Source organism: Triturus cristatus, chromosome 11 (assembly GCF_964204655.1).
Source record: "Triturus cristatus chromosome 11, aTriCri1.1, whole genome shotgun sequence".
Taxonomy (NCBI): domain Eukaryota; kingdom Metazoa; phylum Chordata; class Amphibia; order Caudata; family Salamandridae; genus Triturus; species Triturus cristatus.
This window is the reverse complement of record NC_140594.1, coordinates 610,009,519-610,031,063: the sequence shown is the minus strand read 5'-3', so window position 1 is coordinate 610,031,063 and position 21,545 is coordinate 610,009,519. Positions and strand designations below refer to the sequence as shown.

The 21,545-nt window shown below is 43.8% G+C and overlaps 1 protein-coding gene across 6 annotated transcripts in view; it reads right to left on the bottom strand.

Moving 5' to 3' along the window:
• FGFR1 (fibroblast growth factor receptor 1) overlaps positions 1–21,545 on the bottom strand; it is a 164,367-nt gene that overhangs the window by 97,517 nt on the left and 45,305 nt on the right. For 4 of the 6 annotated variants that reach the window (XM_085633931.1, XM_085633933.1, XM_085633934.1 and 1 more), the window contains exon 3: positions 3,798–4,061. The exons of the other annotated variants lie outside the window; for them this stretch is intronic. In XM_085633931.1, the coding sequence (XP_085490057.1) occupies positions 3,798–4,061 (264 nt within the window). The remainder of the gene's footprint in view (positions 1–3,797; positions 4,062–21,545) is intronic. 6 annotated transcript variants of the gene reach the window in all.

Here is a 21,545-nt window from a genome sequence, read left to right as displayed (position 1 = left end):
TACCTTTAACCAAAAACAGTTTTCCTGCTGAAAATACTGCAGCGTCTTGGCTCAGCACTCTGAAATATTTCACAAAAGCCACAGAAAATCTTCCCCTCCACCAGATAAGAAGAGAAAGCGTGAAGTTGTAGAGGAGATGGGGATGGGTCAGGAAGGGGGAGACATGACGGAGTGACAAATACTTTGCCAGTGCTAGGTGAGGATATGCTTGCTTGATTTACCCTACTGCTCGCGGGACAGACGTGAGCGAGGCCGGGAGTGCCTATGGACATGTGGAAGGCAGCAAATAGAGGACGCTGAGTGACAGGAACAGGTAGAGGGTAGAGATGAAGGGGAGGCTGATGAGCAACTCTGATGGGGTTGGGGGTACCAGAGAGGAGGCATTGGCGGGAAGATAGTCTTTGGATGTTTTTTTATTTGGGGGGGGGGGGGGGTACAAAAAAAAAAAAGTAGAGACATCAGCTCATACCAGTGCTTTAAAAGGGGCCGGTACTGTCTGGTATGGAGTACCGGCACTTTATTTTGCGAGGGAGAGTGCCGGCACTTTTCAAGAAACACGTAATCTTTTAATTGGAGAGTAGCGGCACTTCTCAAGATATACGTAAAACTTTTAATTGGAGAGTACAGGCACTTTCAGAAACAAGCAGGTACTTTGGTACAGAGTACCTGCACTTCTATTTTCCCATTTCAAGCACTGGCTCATACCAAGTGCAAGTGGAGGAGGAGGAGGAGGAGGAGGAGTGGTAGAAGGGCAACCATAAACTCCATTTGTCTTTCTTCCCCAACACTTCCTAATGATTGGTCAAAAACAGTTACCTAGCCGCCTTTTTATGAGAGTCTCTGTCCTGCACAGCAGCAGAGGATTTCTCCGGAAAGCCATCTTCTCAGTTTAGTTCCACAACGCCTCCTGAGGGTCCGACGACAAATTATACCAATATTAACAAGGGCGGGACCAGACGGAGACCCCACCTGCAAACCATTTATTTAAAGCTTTTTCGATGGAAGGTTCGCAAAATCGGGCTAGAAGGAAGAGACAGGCGAGCCTGGTGGACAGTCTTGCATGACCCCATGAGGCCCTCTACTGCACAGCCCCCCCCCCCTCCTACCAGCCCCCACAGGACACTTTTACAACACGACCCAACCTTCACTGAGCAAGGCCTACCAAGCGCATAGCCAGATGTGAAAGGGCCCGGAGAACATTCACTCCTTCCCGCACACCCCGCCAATTATGTCTTCCGTGAAGTCTGCTCTTTGCTCCCTGCTGCCTTTTGGATGAGTGGTCCCTCTGGGCTTTGTTCCTGTGAGAAAAGGGGTTAAACACTCCTGGCAAACAAGCCGTCACTCAGGCCCGTCCGGCCCCGCACGGCTGAGCAGGGCCGTGTGCAGCTGTCAGAGCACGGGATTAATGCGCGGCATTCGAGGGTCGGCCTTCCTGTCCTGGGGCAGGAAGACTTTTACTCGGCGGCCCTCGAGGAACCCAGCTGAGGCTGGACAAGGAAGGCGGAGCGCCATTCAGCCCGACTCTCGCCCAGCATGCATATACTCTCTAGCAACACCAAAAAACACAGCGCCATTGACGCTAACTTCGGTTTCTTTTGTGAACTATAAATTCCTCGATATTTTTAAATAGTTCAAATCCGGGTGGTCGTGAGGTGCGCCGTTTGTTTCAAAGGTTTGAAGTCGTGCGTCGTCCCGCACGGCACATGAAGGCCTGTGTGCACAAACCCATAAAGATTTCTGGGCAGTGGGCACCAACCTTTCATGACTCCCCTGGCACGCGGCTTCAGAGACCTGATGACATACGCCCAGTGCTTTAAATGGCCAGCTACTGACTGTCTGTAACTGAGTACCTACCTGCATTTCTTTAATTTAGTACTTGCACTTCTCAGCAGTACTGCAAAACCTAAAAAGAACGAGCTACTCTAAAAAGTGAGTGCCTTCACTTCTATATTTCCATTTAAAGCACTACCCCCGCCCCCACTGATGTGCCTCAACACAGAAGACACGTTTCAGCCAAGCAACAGCACAGGTAAGATGCAAACGTTAATAGTTAGTAGCAACCGACAAACGGAAAACCTTCCTGACCGATAATTAAACATGCACCAGGGAAATTTAGGCTCAGAGAGACAATCGGAGCAACGCAACCAAAGATGTAACACAACAGTCCGAGAACACGCACACAATAAAATTATTTGACCTGCATAATTAGCATGACAAATTTGTCACAGTGGTGACAGACCCGGGAAAGGGGGGGGCTGCAAGAAACGCACAATGCCACAAATATATCACAGCGCAGAGAAGGCTGAAGACCCTGGAGCGTGGGATGTGGGGGGCTAGGGTCCCAGGGAAGCGCCATGTCCCCCTACACTCTTCCCTGGAGTAGACAACACTTAAACGCACAAACAAAAGAAGCCCACACAGGAGAGGAATTCATGTCTCCATGTGTGTGTGAAACTGCAACATGTAACGGCTGCATGTGTTTACAAGAATGTAGTTGCTAACATCTGGAGCAGGTGTTCACACTGGACAGGTGGGTGGGGGAGGGTATCATGGCTAAAGAAAGCTATCCTATCATACTAAGAGGAGTGATGAGGTGAGGAGTACGGCTGTGGTACTCCTCACCTGGCATCAGTTGGGGCAGTGGTGCTGAGAATGGCTGTCAAAACAGAGTAACAAAAAGGAGCGATTTTCAAGGGTTGGTGCAAGTGGGGGAGAAGAGAGGGGACGGGTCTTGAGAGGATGAGAGAAGAGGAGAGTAGTGTCACTGAGAACAGCAAATTGGCATTTACATAGTAAGGTGGGGCGAGCACTCAAAGACGGCGAGGTGTATGGGAAAGGCTAGGTGTTGGAAGGTGGGTTATTGGTAGGGGGAAATGTAGGTCTGCCACTGGCAATAAGGCCACTAACACATGATAGGACCCAGCATAGGTCTTAGAAAATTATTCCCATGCTCAACCCTTGGTAATATGGCTGCGAGCAGAAAGGCTTAACTTCAGACAGGTATGTAAAGCATTCAAAAATACCATATCAGTAAATAATTAAGAAAAACACAAAATAAAAATCCAACACCAATTTATAAAAATAGGTAGTTTCAATCCCCTGCCATATTATATATAAATCTAATGTGTTCCTTTCAGCTTGGCCCTGGCCCTGGGCCGGGTTAGGCAGAGCCCAGGGTCAGTCAGAGTCAGTTACAACCAGTTCCAGTCAGCAAAAAGTTGGGGGGTGCCCAGGGCACAGGATGACTTTGCAACACTAGGAAATACAATTGTAGATCAGTGTGTGATTAAATAAGCAAGTCAAAAGAGTTGATCGTGATAGGGGAAAAAAAATTCTGCTTCTAGCACAGTGCAGTTTTTGTGGACCACTGGTCGCAAACTGTGCTTACCCATCTCCTTACATGCTACAGTAAGAGCGGACGGGCTTGCATTAAAGCGACTTGGACAATTTCACATTGAAGAAGATCAGCGAGAATGCAAGCCAGTCATTCAGTGGTGTCCAAGACTGTTGGAAACGTCTGTGTCACTGTGTTCCTGTTCCTTTGCCAAGAGGAGGGAAACCAAGCAGGATACCTGGGAAGAGCGGAAACGAAGTGGGCAGGCTGCGTGAGCCTGGAGCTCTGATCTCCCTCCCACACTCTAGGTTTCCACCACAGACAGCAATGAAACACAAAGTCTGACACATTCATTCAGTGCTGGAAAGACAAGTCACGGTCTGACCACAATTACTCCTGAACCCATCACCGGTGTTCCTAGGGGTGTTCTCCAAAGCGCCCAGGACCAAGAAAAGCTACAAACCTGAGACATTAACGGCGAAGAAGGTGGTCTCGGTTCCCGAGGGCCTGTGGGTCATGCAGGCATACAGGCCAGAGTCCTCCTGCACCGCATCCCTGACCTCTACCTCTGCCCCAGTGATGCGCGTCCTGTTGGTCTCCGCCAGCTGAACCCCATCTTTCTCCCAGTTGATGCTGTGAACATCATCCCGAAGCCTGCAGCGCAACTGGAGCAAGTCACCATGGTGCGCAGAATACGACTCTACTTCAACCTTGGCTTTAGGTGAAACTGGAGGAATGAGAGAGAGAGAGAAAGAGAGAGAAAAGAAGCAAAAGCACATTTTATTTGTTAGCAATGCATTTATGAGTGCAAGCGCATGGAGCAGTAGCCAGGATTATATTATTACTGATGCAGAGCAAGCGCGTTCGGATGCAGGGGATGCAAGGGTGGTTTAGATCCATTGGCCGGGCTGGGAACAAGGCTGTTTGCGTGCCAGATAGGGGAAGGGGCAGTTGTACTCAACAGAATTGGTGCTACTTGCCCCAAATACAGCATCAGCATGTGGCCTCTGCGCAGCAATGGAGGCAGCCATGCGCAGCAAGACGGCACAGCCCATGAGGCCGTTGACAAAGTTCAGCATACCGACATTTTCACCAGAGCACAAATTCGGAAGCTTCAGAAGTGTAAAAAGAGGAGCAGCAATTCACTTTCATTTTACTAGTCATAGTATGAAATGCAGTTGACCAGTTACAAATTGCCTCGGTTTAGCTCAGAGTTGCTGCTCAACATAGGTCTATGAGCCATGATGGCTGGATCCATGCCAGATTTTCAGAATTCCACTATGCCAATTATTTTCATTTATCTATATATTTTGTGTAGCTATTCTGAAAATCTACAAGTAAACTTATCTGGACCTAGGTTTGACAGCCTAGTTACAGTTGTAGCGCTCTGACCGCGGACATATATGAACGGCTATGACAAATTCTAGCAGGTCCAATGCCACCTTGAAATTGTGATTTGTATTTAACGTCTTACCTAATACTGAACACACATTCTAAAGCTCATAAAAACAAAAGTTGCAACTTAATTAAGTAGACATCGTTTGGAAATGTTCACAATGAGTTTTACATTTTGGAAAAGGGCAAGAAGAAATTTCAGAAAGGTGAATTTAGATTTTCAAGTCTAAGGCCATATGTGACCCCCCCCCCCCACCCCCACACACACACAGACAACATATGCCTCTATACACATAGACTCGCTCAACAGACCCAAACACTCGAGAGAACTTTTACAAATCGTTGAACCTCTCTTCTTTCACTCCGCACCTGGCTCAGAATCGCTTGCGCCATATTGGTTTGGGAAAGTAAAATCTAGGACCCAAAAGTAGGCTATCTATGGAACTGATGATAGTGTGCCAACCACCCCCTCCCGTCCTTAGGTTTGCCTGTCCTTCCTAAAGCTGGCTGGGCAAGTTAGCAGATGAAACGTAGGACAAAGAGCTAGTTGTTACAGCACGCATTCCTGTTGCTGAAAACACTTTAAAGACAGGTTACTGATTATAGAGGGAAGAGGGCACAAGGAGGGCTTGTTAGACCAATCGCGGCACAGAACGTTCCAGGAAAAAAAAAACCTCATTAGTACACTGTCACTCACAATGCAATAAAAAGCAGTCAGAAAAATAAAGTAATTCTAAATTATGCGCAATTGATGTGGAACTGTGGCGAATGCTAGTAGATGTATTAGCGTCAGCCTTAAAGCAAACTTTTTAATTTCGTGCCGTTGGGGTTTTCTTTTGTACACAAAGGCTCTTTTCTTTGACAGGAAGGCAGTGATGTGCGGCGATGTTTAGAGCACTTAACCCTTATGATACAAGACGAAGCGCGAGGTCGCAAGGAAAGTTCGGCTGGGCAGAGGTTCAAGAATGTGCCTCCTGTTCCGGTCTCTACTTTATAGAACACCTGGTACAAAGTGCAGCCAATCCTCCTTGCCAGTTGTCCTACGTCACACAGTGCACGGCTCGCGCTCAGCAGCTCCTCCTGGCATTGGTTTATGTTCTGTTGGGACACCCCTGCCTATTCTCTTAACCGCCCCCAGCTCCACACATAGACAGTTGAGGGGCTATGAGAGTGATGATGCGGCAAAAGGTGTATGATGTCACTTCCGCTACCTCAGGAATTAGATTAATCGACGAACATGGGATGTCACCCTAACGGCCATGCCGTTTCCTGAACCTGTTTGGAGAGCATGCGCCAGACTTAAACCTTTCCAAACATAGCAACTACTCCATTACATTACAAAATTACCACAGTAGGGGTAAATCTGTGCCAGTGGTCGCAGGTGGCCCGGAGCAAGAGAGAGAAAACGGCACATAGCAAGAAAGGACGATGAAGAGGTAAGAAAACAGCGTCATAGGGAGAAAACAGATGAACAACCAGCAAGAATGAGTTAAAGGGACAAGAAGTGTAGAGTGGTGGAAGAAAGACGCATGAACTAGAATCAAGACTAAGCAGCCATGATATGGGGCAACCCAGGCATGTGGCAGCATAAGGGCAGGCTTTTCAGAAAACTCCTAGCACCTGCATTTTTTAATATAAATTAAGCATCACCAAAAGACGTAACCTATGCATGCAGTGTTCTCTACAGCACCGTGCTAAAAGCACCAGCCACACTTTTGTGCTTTAATTAGCTATAGAACGTAACATGTTCCTGTAAATCAATGGAGAATAGCTCTTACGCATTTGGAATTTATTTCACTCTCAAGGTCTCCTGTTTAGTTGCCACAGTCCATGCCAACGGACCTAGCAAACAAACTTTCAAAGGACATTCACCGATTTTTCAACAGTCATTGCAAGACAAGAGGGGATCACCGGGAACAATAAAGCTCATTTATAAAAAACAAAAACTGGCAGTGCAAATACATAAACACATTTACAAGTTCTGCACAATGAACCAAGTTCAAGAGATGTACACCAGCGTTAAAAACAAGCACAGACTTGGGCTGATTCACTGCACCACCATCTAAGAAAGTCCACAACAGGCTTCAGGCACCAATGATGTAAAGGGGATGGCCGAAGCTGATAAGATACATGCTGCCAACCTAATATCATCTACATTATTTTATAGTGCTGGTATGCTAGCTTAGTGGGTTAATATACGTGTGTGTGCGCTTTAAACAGACTTCCGATTGTCTCACCTTAACAAGGATCATTAAAGTAATACGAAACACATCTGCTAGGTGATAGGAGTTGTTAAAAATCTTTTATTTTTAGTGTGCATTATGGCAGGGGTCTTCAAACTGGGGGACTGGCCCCCCTAGAGGGGCCTCTAGGGATCCTGGGGGCAGGGGTGGGCACCAGGCTCTGGCCAAAAGATGCATTATATAATAACTGCTTTGTTTTAAGCTGAAAAAATGAGCAGCAGTAAGCCGCTCTGTAATGGGCCATCACTAACATGTTGTTAAAACGAAGTATGTCATTTATATCTTAAGTGGGAGTATGTGTAAAAAGGGAAGGGATTCCAAATATTCCTAAAACCCCCCACCCTCAGTTCGAATAATCATATTGTGGGTACTTGTACACAATAGTAAGGCCTGCCTGACCAGAATAGCAGGTTAGGCAATCATGTATTTGATGGCATTTTTAAAATGGTAATAGAACTTAACTACAATGTTTAAATAAGTCTAGACATATTTAAGCATTGCCAATTTAATAGAATAATTATGAAAAATTCTGAGGGGGCCAATGATTTACCCCCACCCCCGACTGTGGGGAGTGGTATTAAAAAGTTTGAAGACCACTGCCTTGAGGGCATACATACGTTTAAAGATACTTTTGGTCGACATCCAACTTAACCATATATTTCGGAGAATTTTTGACCCAATTGGGTGTCAGAACAATGTAGAGTAAGGGAATCTACAGCAGCTGATGCTGCAAAATTGAAGTTATTATCCGCGTTTTGGAGACGGAGGAGCATTTGCTACTACAATCTACCTGGATTGCTCTGCAACCCTGCGAGCGGACTAAAAAGCTTTGTAAACATAAGTATGCCATTAGCTTTTGATACTTTCATGAGCTTTTTTGTGCATAGCAATCACTAAAAGTTTCAATGTTCAATAATGATTACGTTAAAAAAAAAATGCTTGTCACCAAAATCTTAAGAGTACATGGCCACATCACGTGTTGCCACTGTACCGTCATGTCACTTGCTGCCATTTGCGCCAATCTAACCATTTTGGTGAACGGACTGAGTTTGGAGAGACAGTTGTAGTAACTGAGCTGGATGAAAAGTGGGTAAGAGACTAATGTGAATAATTGTTCTCAACTCACATTGGACAAGAGGCTGGGCTCACGTTGAAGCACAACTGGTAACTAATGCGGAGACTCCATTGGCCCACATGAGTCAGCCACATGTAAACCAGATCATCATCTGAAATGTCCCCAAAGTAATTAAAAAAAAATTGGCTGGTGTATTGAACTGGCAAACACTGACTCTACTTAAAGAATTCAGTGTCCCATGTCACATGTCAGATTTAGACTTGTTCAAACACACACTGTTTAGTAAAATAACGACGACTCGAATTTAAATTCTCTTTTTACTTTAACCAATCTTTGATTCACATTAAGAGCCCCTGAGAGGCAATTGCCAGGCTATTTTGTGTACGATACCCAAGTCAGCAGTAAAAGGATCTCCCCAGGCGCACATCCATTGGTGATGGTCAGGGCGGGAGTCGTTTGTGTGATAGGCAGGATGAAGGGCCACTGGGAGATGCCTCAAGGGAATGCTTCCTGTGGCAGGAGAGAGCCATCTCAACTCCATCTTTGCTGTCTAAGATTCTCTTTTATGCCCTAGGAACTATTTTCATGAGTCCTGTGTCGGTGGGAGGCTGAGATAGGGCCAAATGCACTTGACCGGCATCAAATATCCAACACCCTAAGGCAATCCAGACAGAACGTGACCAGCGCATCGTCCTTTTGGAACATGAAAGGGATGTTCCTCTCCTTGCTCATTCAAGACTGGGGGAGGGGAAAAAATCTAGACTAATAACGACAAACCACCAAATGTATGCAAAAACAATGCTTCAGAAAAAACCCACTAGGCCAGGCCCTTCAGCTTAACACCAACTTGAAACATACATGTCCCCACATGTAGAGTTTAGAACAAGACAAATGTATATATATATTTTTTTAAGCTCTTAAAACTTTTTTTCTTCAACGTAGCTAACAAAACATTTCATGTTGGCAGACTACTTTTGCTGTGGGTCTCAACGAAAGTCTGCAAAAAGTAAACAAAAACAAAAAAACACCTACACATGCAAAATTTTGAATTTTATGTAAACAAATGCGCGCTGCAAACCAGAGGCTTTGAAGGTGGAAAGGAGGCCATTTTATAAATCAGCAGCAGAAAATCCGATTGCAGGGCTGATCTATATTCAAAATGGAAAAAATAAAGACAAGAAAAAGCTGCTGAGAGTTCAGAAACTGTCCTATCGTCACCATTTGCAGATGTAGGCCAGGCGTCGCCTTCTCTTTCATTACGAGGAATGCGGCCATTTTCCCTCCACCTGGGGCCTGAACATGTGCTGGGGTTGGCCCCCTCCCAAATCAAACCGCCAAAACCATGCCTTCATCAACCAGATCCGACTGGGGTGAAGGGAAAAAAAAACAAACCTAAACATGTAATGTTTTGCACATTCTGAGCAAATCTAAAATGTTCTGCACTGAACGACCTCCGGACTCCAAGTTTACACAGAGAGGCATTCCAAGGATCGCCGTCTGGAAGTGGTTATGAAGCATGGTTGCACATATTTCTTCCCCTGCGTGCTCAGATTGATTTTAGGTTAAGGGACAGAATGCTTTACAAAGAAGCACTAACCAAGCCAGTAGGACTGGTCTTTTTGACCTATTGGCACCATTTATTTTTTTGTTAGTTTTTCTGTTCGAAGATGTTGGATTTAGTGCTAATTAAAAGAAAAAAATATTGGTGAAGAAATTCTTTTTGAAAAAAATAAATGCAGTAGCCTGGCAGCTGACAAAAATAGGAAAAAATACAATATTTTTAGGGACTGCAAGGGGTGGGTAAGGGACGGCTATGGGAAAGTGGTGGAGGAAACAGGGAGTAGGCAGGGGAGCAACGGACGAGCGTGAGAAAAGGGAAATAAAAGTGAGTGTGGGGCAACAGAGGACCCTGCGGACAGAGGTGACTAAAAAAAAAGTTGAAAGCAGAGTGGAGTGAGCAATGGACGGGATGGAAGGAGAAGGGAGCAACAGTGTGTAGGCCTGTGTTAGGTATTTGAGGGAGCTATGCAATGCAAAAAGAAAACATGACTCGCAGAGGTCGTTATGAGGGAACCGTGCATTCCATTGTAACACATGCAGTTACAACGTGGCTGTTACAACACGAATGCTATTACCATGCATAGCCTTTACCATGCATGCCTTTACAATGAATTTTGTTTTAAAGGCATGCATGTTACAGGCATACGCGGCAAAGGTTTTTCCGGACCCTGGTGCAACCCCCTCTCCCCCCCACCCCCTAAAATAAATAAATAAAATAAAAGTTTAAAAAAACTGCTCCAGCCCTGAGCTCTACAACCACCTGCCTCCCAGGTGCAACCCCCCTGTCCCCCAACCCTTAAAAAACAAAGAAAGAAAAATAAAACAGCCAGAGCCGTTAAACCGGCCCGTGGTGCTGCCCCATCCCCTGCCCTAAAAAAAAAAAAAAAAAAAACACCATCGGCCCTGAGCCTTAAAGCCAGACCCCCTGCTACACCAGCCGTGAACACCCCCCAGCCCCCAGGTAAACACCCTTGTGTGCAATATCTCTTACCATCTTGGGGACAGGGCCATACCAGTTCGAGGCTGATGAGCATGTGTTTTTTTAAGCAGTAGATTTCAGAGGGTCTCAATGTAACAACACTGGTGGACTTCACGTATATGTCCTTACCACCTGTACATAACTTGTTGTAAAGGCTATGCGTGGTAAAGGCTTTGTCTGGTAATGATAGTCGTGTTGTAACAAACACGTGGTAAATGCTATGCGTGGTAACAGCTGCGTTGCAATGGCTGTTTCCACGCAGAGGGTATCAAAACACTTTCACTCAAAACAGAATGTAGATGTATGGAAGCATACGCATACTTGCAAGAAGCGTTCACTAGCACACAACAAATTAGAAGCCAACACAGCAGCTAGAAGTTTATTATGACTGGCAGGACTTGAACAGTGGCAAGCAAAGAGTGAACACCATTACTAGAAGTCAATACTGATGCGCAGGGAGCGAACAACGACACGCAGTAAGCAAGCACAAACTTGAAAAAGTAACTGAGCAATATAAGTGAAAACTGGGTAACAAAAGGGAACATGAGGAACAAAATCTAAAAAAAATATTCCCATGAAGAAACTGAATACTGATTTGCTGGGAGTGAGTGCAGTTAAATCCAGCTTGCAACTGTAATTAGACAAAAGCATTCATCAGTGCTGACAAGATATTGAATTTAATAATTAACAGCAACCAAGTCGACAAAGCCCTCTATATGGAAAAGCAACTGGAATTTGGTAGGACGAGGAATGGAGCGGATGACTTGGAAACAGAAGGCGTCCTGGTTACAGCTAGCATGGAGGACAGAGTATTCATTCATTTGATGAGGTACCTTTTGCCAGAGGAGAAACTACGATTGAGAAAAAGGCCTCAGACATATGAACGCAATAGACTAGGTCTTCACAGTCTTCCGGGGTTACCGAGTTGACGCTATAAAAGGTCTGAACCCTGAGGACAGTAAAGTTCAGTAAACAGAAAGGCACATAAAAGTGTGGAACACAAGGTACCTTGGACGTATCAGCTGCCATTATCCCTTTATAGGCCCACTGAGAGGACACCAATGGCTTTTAGTAGGCACTTGCCAACTTTTATCTTGCAGGTCAGAGGTCCCAGCGACACTCAAACGGCTTATAATTCTCACATCTAGCCTGCAGGACGAGCAACAGATATATAAAGTGAGCAAACAAAAGGATTTTATAGCCTGAGAAACTAGGCATGGAACAAAAACAGATAGACCCAACAAAACAAACTGTTTTTACAGATACAAGGGCGCATGGGTGGACTCTGAAAGTCACTGGCTATCTCCAGTCTTCACCAATATGCTCATATTGCCCTGAAGAAGCTGCTGTATAACAAGACAATGAAACATGTAGGATAGTCAATGAAAAAAGTAAAAGACACACAGATGATGGATGGAATGCGGAGCTAACATTCATCCCCAGTCAACAGATCTGGGTTAAATCCATCGTTCTTTTGCTCACAATGCCATCAGAGTTTAGACCCAGCCATATGCAAATCAGTCTGAACCCTGTTCCTCTTAGGAACAGTCCAGCCCGAACTGTCAATTCAGGTCCTCCCTGAACCGGAAACAAGCATTCTGGGACTGGTTTCGGGGAATCACCTCTCATCAGACAGGCCCAGATCTCTGTACTCGGGTGAACGTATGACATTGTTCGGCAGTCAGTCCATCAAATGTTCTTTTTGCATTAGTCATTCAAAAAAGGAATAAACATGACATAGGTTTTTAACTAGGTGCAAGTCAAACATTAGGATTAATGAAGGTGGATTGGCCTGGACACATCATTATGAATTCTGCACTACTGAGGCTGTATACCAGAAGAGGAGCTTGTTTAATGAAGAGAAGGCAATCCGTGGACGTTTATATAAAGCAAAACATATAAGTGGTCTATTCTCTCTTCTTGCACTTGCAAGAGCCCACAAATGTTGATAAGCCCAGGAAATTGCAACGTTTGACCAATGTATCCTCAGTTACTTCCGTGAGGTGCCTCCTCATTTTTTTTTTAGGGTAACTATATACTTGTGTTATGGCTGCATGCACTACACCCAGCCCTTAGATCACATTTTGAGGAGGCTGCCTCACTGCGCCTGGATGACAGATAGGCTTATACCTGAAGGACAGACAACATTTATAAGAAGTAATTTTGATAGGTGTGCATAAGAACGAGGCATGTGTTTGGATTGATATTTAATGAGGGGTGGGTGCCTCATTTGATCCCCCCCCATACTCCGAACACTGTTGAAACATACTAAAACATTGTCAAGGGCCATTGTTGTCAAAGCAGCTGCAAGTGGGGGTGCACCAGGCAATGAAGTCCAAGACACTTTTCTAGTATCAAACATCTTAATTTCAACTTTATTGTTTCCTTAAGTTAACAGAACATACAGCTCAGCCAACGCATTTCGTTCTCACTTGGAGAACTTCGTCAGGGCTTAGTAACACAAAAGTTCAACACTTGTGCATTTAAAAATCCAAAGTATAGGCTCCAGTGTATTGGGCTGGATGCAAGAGGGTATTCCCAGGGCTACGTCATGCCTTCAAGCGAAGATCCTTATCGTGTGAACAAAGTAGGCGTCCAAGTCGGCCATTGTTGTAAACTTGCCTTTCTGAAGAGAGACTGGACTCAAATTTTCTGCTGCTATCAGTCTTTTCTGATTACAAAAAACAAACAAAAAATAAAAACTTTTCTAGCTCTACAATTTCTTTTTAAAGAAAACAAATGGGGGTAGATGTGATGTGTGATAGGATAAAGACACTGCACAACAGCACCAATATTCCCCCAGATGCCCAGAGAAGACAATATACAGCTTAGCCATCATTACTACATAAGAAGTTGTGCATACATTCCATTCCCAGCCACCACAAGTCCCAGCGTAGGACTTCCAGGCAGCGAGAAAATGGGATGACATGGTTGTCAATAACCAGCTATCGGGCTTCCCTGTTGTTCCTAAGAGTGGCCCCAAGGGCCAGCGTGAAAAACAGTTCCCTGCCGTCTGAAATACTGGCCATCTGGTGCTGACTCACATGGTTGCAGGGAACGGGGTGAAGTTTGAATTTTAGATATCCCTACTTAAAAGATTGGTGTGTCTGAAATTAGTACTGTTCGAGACCTCAAAGATGTAAAAACAGAGCGGTCACCCTTGTATCCGAGGGAAAATAGGAAACAATGGCTTCAAAATAAAATAATGATAATCAAAAATAAAGTAATAGAGGGCCAGGCATCTCATGCCAAAATAAACCAGGGCTACCTGTCTGCAAGAAGCACGATTTGTTCACTTTCATCAATGGTCTGATGGACAGCAGAAAGACCAGAAGGTTTGGAATTACCGGAGGTGGTCAACAGCACTTCTGCTTGTAAGTAAAGCCCCCAGGTGGCTTCATGCCATCTGGGGCACAGTGTACAAGTCCTGCACGTCCATTTAACAACCCATGAATGCTAGGAGTTTAATTTCAGGGCAACCCCTTGTTAAAAAAACTTGACTACATCGCAAAAGTAGGATGGATTGCACAGTACCTCCAAAGACTAGTAGCCTGCCGTCTCATAACTCTACTTGTAGATCACCAGAAGAAACAAAATGTAACCCCCATGCCCCAAAAGAAACTAAAAAACATACATATAAAACTCCTAATACCTAAAAAGTAAAGCAAGACAGTTGTTAATTATGCAAGAGCCAAAAAAACACAAGTATGCCAATATGGCTGGATGTCTGATTAGATACTCCGGCCACGGTACATTGTGGCCCCCAAAAACCCTTATATAAGGAATAAAGAATCTATCTATCTATCTATCTATAATAATCTTTATTTCGGTCGAAGACCATCAAAGATACAAAATTTCAGACAAGTCAATAACAAGTGCACAAAAATAAAAACAAGATTTAAAATGGAATTATACAATTTTTACAAATTAATAATTTAAAAAAGATAAAAAAAGGAATACATTTTCCTGGTTATCAACAAAAAGGAGAGATCTCATGAATTTATAAAAAGGCTTTCCTCCTACGCCACATCGCATTAATAAAACGTGAGACCGAAAAGACTATGGGCGTGGAGGTGTTAGTTTGTAATATACTGAGTGCCTGTTTGTAGTTGGTAACCAAGATTTCTGCAAGATGGAACAAGCCAGCAGTGTCGTATTTATTTATACCCATCACAGTAAAAAAATATGTGGGCAACAGACTCTTCCTTGCCCCCACAGGCCGGACATTCAGTGGATTTATCATTCGACCATTTATAAGAGAACGCCCTTAATGGGAGTGTACCGTATCTAAACTGAAGATACAGTTCTCGCTGAGAACGGCATAATCTCGTCAAGAAATGGCTCTACTCTATAGTGAATTTTGTGATTAAAGTAGTCGAGTTTGAGTGAGCCCAGCCCAGGATTACAGAGAATGGTCGTGATGCTATGCCTACGATGTAAATTGACCAAGTCAGCACGAGACATTTCGCCACAAAATGAGGCAGGATTGGACCAAAAACTGGGATACCCAATTTCACACTTGCATTCTTGATAAAAGCAAACCAGGGCAGTTTGTGGGTTCCCACGTGAGAAAACAGCTCTTGGGTTTCGAGTCTAAAATGCAGCAGTTCAGGGGTTACCCAAAGTCTTCGCCAATACAATAAAGGTCGTAAGGAGACAATTTCTTCAATGGATCTAGTGCCCAAGTCCATTCTGATGGGAATAAGAGGGGTGCTAGAAGGTAGGGCCAGCAGTGATCTAAAGAATGCATTTTCCGTCCTACAGATGTCAGAAATCGGGGAGTGGCCCCACAATTCGGCGCCATACAAGATAGCACCACATGCTTGGCAACTATATATTTCCTCGATAGGAGCGACTGGCTTAGTGGGGGACTCTCTATGGAGCCTTAGTATACCACCTGTGGTTTGTGCCAGTCTTAGTTTGGCTTTGGCCAGTTGTGGGCCCCACTCCATTCTGTCTGTCAAGGTGATGCCCAAATATTCAAATACAGTGACCCTGTCAAGTACTATACCATTCAAAGAGGGATTGGAAAGTCTGGTTTTAGGAGGATTGCAGACCATAAATGTTTTTTTGTGTATTAATCTCCAATCCCCTTATTTGGCAGAAGTTGGCGAAAAGAATCCCCTATCATACATTAGAAGGATATTGCAAGTCACCGAGGAGTTCCATAAGCATTCAGAGGAACGAGGTTGTTGGGCGAGTTCCTTAATAAGGTTATGGAACTCTAAGGGGACTTGAAATATCCTCATCAATGTAAGCCAGTGGGTACTTTACTCCAAATAAAACATGGTCAAACCATTACCTTTCCCACAAGGCACTCAAAATCTTGGTGCATAGCTCTTACATAAGAAAGAGCGAGAATATTTGCAAACACGAACAGTAAAAATAAAACCTCTAGTGCAAAATGACATATCAAAAACTTGAAACTGTTCAATACACTTCAGTTTAAAAAATAAAAAGCTGTTGTAGCTCAGAAGGTGTAGAAACATGCATAAAGATTCTAGTTTTCCTCTATTTAATGGGTGCAAAAAACATTCTCTGCTTGTCATTGTAAATTGTTAAAATAGAGCAGAAGAAAGAAAAGCAATTTATTTTTTTGTTGCTATAAACAGCTACTTCAATTAGCTCCCTGACCTGCCTTTCACCTCTGCTGCTGGCTCTGGCAGCAGGCATTGTGAGGTCAGACTTCACAGTAATAGTCGAGTTCTGACGTCTTTTCTTTATAATCAGTGAATGGGTGCATCACCATAAGAAATTAGAGATTGGCGTTTATACAGGGGTTACAGAATCCTATGGATTATAAAAGGTTGAACACTTGCTTCCAGGTTCCAGAGTGCCATTTCTTCACCCAATCCAGACAACAAAATACTTGCTATGAAATTGCAGACACGGCAAGTAAAAAACCAGCATGCACTGCGGTGCAGACACAGGGTCAGACTGGCCTTCAGGGCAATCAGAAAATGCTCAAAGGGCTGGTTATCAGGTCAGTGTGTGGGCCAGTTTTATACTCTGGTGGGCTAGTTTTTACTATAGATTTCACTATTACCACAAACCTTGCATGCAGCAAGCTCAAATCCATGCAGCCCCCATATACCTTGCAAAACACACACACCTTGTGTTTACTAGTTTAATACTGCCCTACTCTGCAAACCTGAGCCACATTTTTGGCTATCTACTTCACTAATGAAGCACACTTAGTTTGAAACAGACAGAGACACACACATACACCACCCCCCCCCCTCCTATTTCCAGGTGCAGTCAGATTAGCCAGGCTAAGACATCATTACACAACATTGGGCCTGAAAACAAAATGTATGTGTTGTTGGTTGCATCGGTGCACATAGGACGATGTCAAAGAACACACAACTCTAAATGACTTGAGCGAGTGCATATGCCACCTTGTTGGAGAAAACTCTTCCACTGAAGCAATTCTGTTGCAACCAAAAGCCACTTCACTCAACAACAAATTGTAGGTTTCGTGACGCTTGTTATTAAAGAGAATGGAAGACTTCTGAATTCAAGTTAAGTTTACAAAAATTGCAACTCAAGTGGTTTTAAAAAGCATCTTCAAGTGCTACCTCCCTGTAAGAAAAAGAGCTTTTTAAATAATCTTATGTAGTGTCCTAGTACTCCTCTCAACATATGTTAAACTTTAGATAGCACAACCCTCTGGTATTGGTTAAATGAATGCGTCAGCAACCCATGGATTCCAATTACAGGTCATGAAGCACACTACTAGAACGTTAGCACCAGAACTCCCAAGTATATGATGGTATATGCAGTTCACTGTAATGTTTCATGGCATGTGACATTCACCAACAGGGAATAGTCCATTTGGTCCGTGGGTGCCTAATTTTTAAATTTCAGTTGCCCCATTTGAGCGATGAGCACACCCCCATGCTTTGTCAACTGTATTGAACCTACAGCTTCTTGACATCGAGAACTAAAAGCTGCATGTTAGTCAAACCCCAACTGGCCAGACCTACAAATTCTATGTACATGGGTTCTTGCATCACCAGTGTGTTACTATCACCTGCTTTTAAGTAACCTGGTCTCCAGCTCGACTAAGGCTTACAGAACCATCCCCACATCCCTGGGCAATGAGGTGCTCCCAGTAGAACGTTTTTATCCCAGGGGGACAGTGTCAAAGTTAATGTTCTTCCAATACAACGCTCACACATCCACAACTGCTCGGAGTGGCGTGCTACCAGTACACAAAGCGCCTTAGTGTCTCGTCATGGGTAAGAAACGCTACAGAGATGCAGCTGTAAAATAATGAAAATGAACAAAGAACCCCATTTCTGGTCTTTGCTTAATCAGGCTGTTGCTTTGGTTAGCGTGCAATTAGGTAACTGTTAATTATAAATTGCATTTATTTAGCGCTTACTACCACTGATGAGGTGTTGAAACACTTTGCGCCGAGTAGCACACTACTCCCGAACGCACGATGAGCTAGTTACTAGATTATTTAATGTTTTTTTTTGTCCTTGTGGATTAGTTAAGTTTGTGCTCTTGAGTGATTGTGTGTTTAGGAGAGTTTCAAAAGAGAATTTAGAATATTATCAAACGCTTTGAGCAAATGAAGCAGCAGTACACACAAAGCATGGCAGCCATTTTTAAAATAAAGCACGCCGGAAAGAGGCTGCAACAAACTGTTCTTCCCCCCACCGCCCCCAAAGTATCAATTATCAAGAGGGACCACAGCCACAAGGGAAGGATTAAGTGTTGCAGCAAATAAATGCAATATTTTCAGCAATCAAACAATCAATTGGAATAGGGAGTTCTGTTTCACTTCCGATTTACGGTTGGAGGATAAACATGGCGTTCATTTGTTTTACAGACCCTTAATTTCCTGCCCGCTGCTCAAGATAGCCCAACAATAAAGCCCTTTCATCTCATTGAAACGAATGTGTGCTTTTAATCTCCTCCCCCCTTGCATCACATTTTAGGAGATTTAGTAGACTTCACCAGGCAGAAGAGGCGAATGGATCAGGGGGGAAGCTCTACATGGTTAAGACCAGGGTGCACCAGAGAGAGGGACGGAAGTGGATCAAAGACACAGGGGTGGGTGATAAAACCAAGTGAAGGGAGTAGAAGAGGATAAGATACACAGGTATGGGCCTTTTCCATGTCAAAAAGCTCGACTCTATCAAGTTCAAGAAGAGAATGCCAATACGGGGGGTGGGGGTACAGAGACGAAAGTGACAAACGTAAGAGAACTGTGAAACACACACACAAGAGGATCGCCTGGGAAAGGGAGAAATAAAGCACGTTCCTCCCAAATCAAGAAATACAAAGGAATATAAAACTGAAGGCTGGGATTCATCTGAAGATAAAACCAAAAGCGTAATTGGAGAGTGAAAGTTAGTAGCCCACCAACTCCAAAACGGTTTTTTGGTTGTTTCCCCCGAAATAGTTTATGGATCTATCAGTGCAAGTTCTTGAATAAATAAAAAAAACATAGGAAAGGAGCTGGTAAACAAGTGGGGAAGAGAAAGCAAAAACGGGGTGGGGTGAAAAAAGTGGGGAGAAACGGCCAAGCTTAAAACAAATAAACATGTTTCACGTATAGCCACTACACAGCTGCTGGCTGATCACATAAAGCGTACAGGTAACAGAAAAACATACCCCCTGGTGATCTGTGGGGGTGGTGTTGCTAGGGGATGTAAAGGGAGGGCCCAATGAGGCCTGTGAGGATGTTTAGACTTCTTAAAATAAAGGTGCCTTAGAAAGGAGAGGAAGTTGGCGAGTCTGGGCGCAATTTGCTAGGTCTGAATTGCCGGTCTGCATTTCTTCCATAATGGAGGTATTCACGGAATGCCTGGATCAGATTAGCAAGGGAAAGGTATGGAGACAGGGCTCGCAGCCTGCGCTCTGCTAAATTAGTTTTCTTTCAAGGGAAAACGGAAAACTGTTCAGAATAACATTGCGTTCTCAGCATTCAGACCTAAAAACCCTACAAAATATAAATGAAGCTACCTCCAACAAACTCGAACCCAAAATTCTAAACAAAAACACTTTTCACATGCAAATGGCTATGTGACAGGCTGGGCCATTGGAATGTAAAAAGCCTGCTTTTCAGCCCAACAAAACTGTGCAAACGGCAGTGTTTGCCAGAGTGCTGGCAATAAAGCCTGTAACAAAGGCTAGCCGGGCACAATAAAGGGCTGAAAGGGCCTGTATCAGCAGGTTCCCTCCCGCCAGTTGCCATGACAACCCACACGGGGCCTACTGGAGGTAATTCCCGAGGAGAGAGCCAAGGCCCAAAAACAAACCAGTAATCCCAAGAGGAAGTACTAAGTATCGCCCCGCCTCACCACATTAGCGATTTCTTTTTGGGGGAACTTTTTTACTCAAAAAAATGCCCACTTATTTTCTTAGGCCTTTTCTTTCCCACACTCACTTGAAAAAATGCCCAGACCCCTATTTATAACAGTCACTCTCTTTCCCAAAACACGTTAATAATCCATCAAATTATTGGTTGAAATAGGTGCTGGTCCTTTAAAAAAAAATTCCAGTTACAAATGGTGTGTACTGGATCCGTTTCGAAGCATGCGTTTCCAGGAAACGTCATGGCCTGCTATTAAGGACATTGAAGTTGCATTTTACAGCCGTTAGGTGATTAATGCTGTTCCACTGGTTTCAATTACTATTTTCTCCAATTACTATTTTCTCCAAACAAGGACATAAAAATCTGCTATAGCAACGCGAAAGTTGAAATTAAATCATGGCGTTTCTAAAAACGAAAATCACATACAGGCACAGAGTTTGCATGTAAGAGTCATCTGTGCAGGTATCCCTCAAGCGAAGGCCAAAGCCACAAACCTACCTCATGAGAACTAGCTTGTTTTATTGTGCAATATATGGAAGTAAAACACAATGGTCCAAAATGTGACTAACTCAACCCCTATAGACATCTGCGTTCTAGGACTTTGTGTGTTGGAATTTAGCACCAAAAGTCCAAGCGCACCAGAGACTGCATCAGGAGAGAAGCAGATTGTTCCCATGTCAGGCTTACCAATGACTAGGCGCACCACAGTGGTTAGGTCACCTAGAGGCAAAGCGGCCTCTAGGTTTCCAACTGGAAGGCAGGTATTCTCATATTGAGGTCGGCAATTTTTTAAATATATATATATATATATATATATATATATATATATATATATATATATATATATATATATATTTTTTTTTTTTTTTTCTAGAAGATTTGTGGAAAAAAATCCTTTGTACCTTTTCTGTCGCTTGTTTGCACACTGTCCTAGCCCATTATTGCATATATGAAAACATTTGCAGGAATTAATTTCAAGTAGTATTGATTCTCATTACAAGTCCGAATTACGCATCGTTTTAAACTGTATTTTAATGTTATAGTTGTATCACATTGTGTATGTATACGTTGATGGTTCATGGATGCCGAATAAAGTATTACATACTAATATATATATAATATAAAATTTCTTTATGTATTATAAAAAAAAATGAAAAAAAACGTGGCTGCTAGACGGGCTCCAGACAAGCCCAGGGAAACCTCTGCTCATCAGTGGGGTAACGATAATTGAGGGGGCCCCCCCCTGCAAGTTACGTGGATTGCCCAAACTTCTCTCAGTGTCCATAGGTGCAGGCCTCCTTGACATCACAGGAAAAAAAAAAGCTGCATTAATTGGGAACCACAGGCAGAAAACACAGAACGAGCCACCATCTTGGAATGGTCAACAGACTAGGCTTTACACCTTTGCCACTCTTCCAAGAGTTGGCATCACCTGAGCATGCAAGGAGGAAGTCCAAGTTTGACATCTTTCGCCTGATGCAGAACTCTGCAGTTCTGATGCTGCACTTTCCGCCCAATGTTCCTCATAAGTCGTGGAGCTCCCCACTTGCTGACTGCCGAGTGTTGCATCTTGCAGCACTCTGCCAGACTGCGCGATGAGTGAACCGTCATCTGAAGGCTCATCCCCT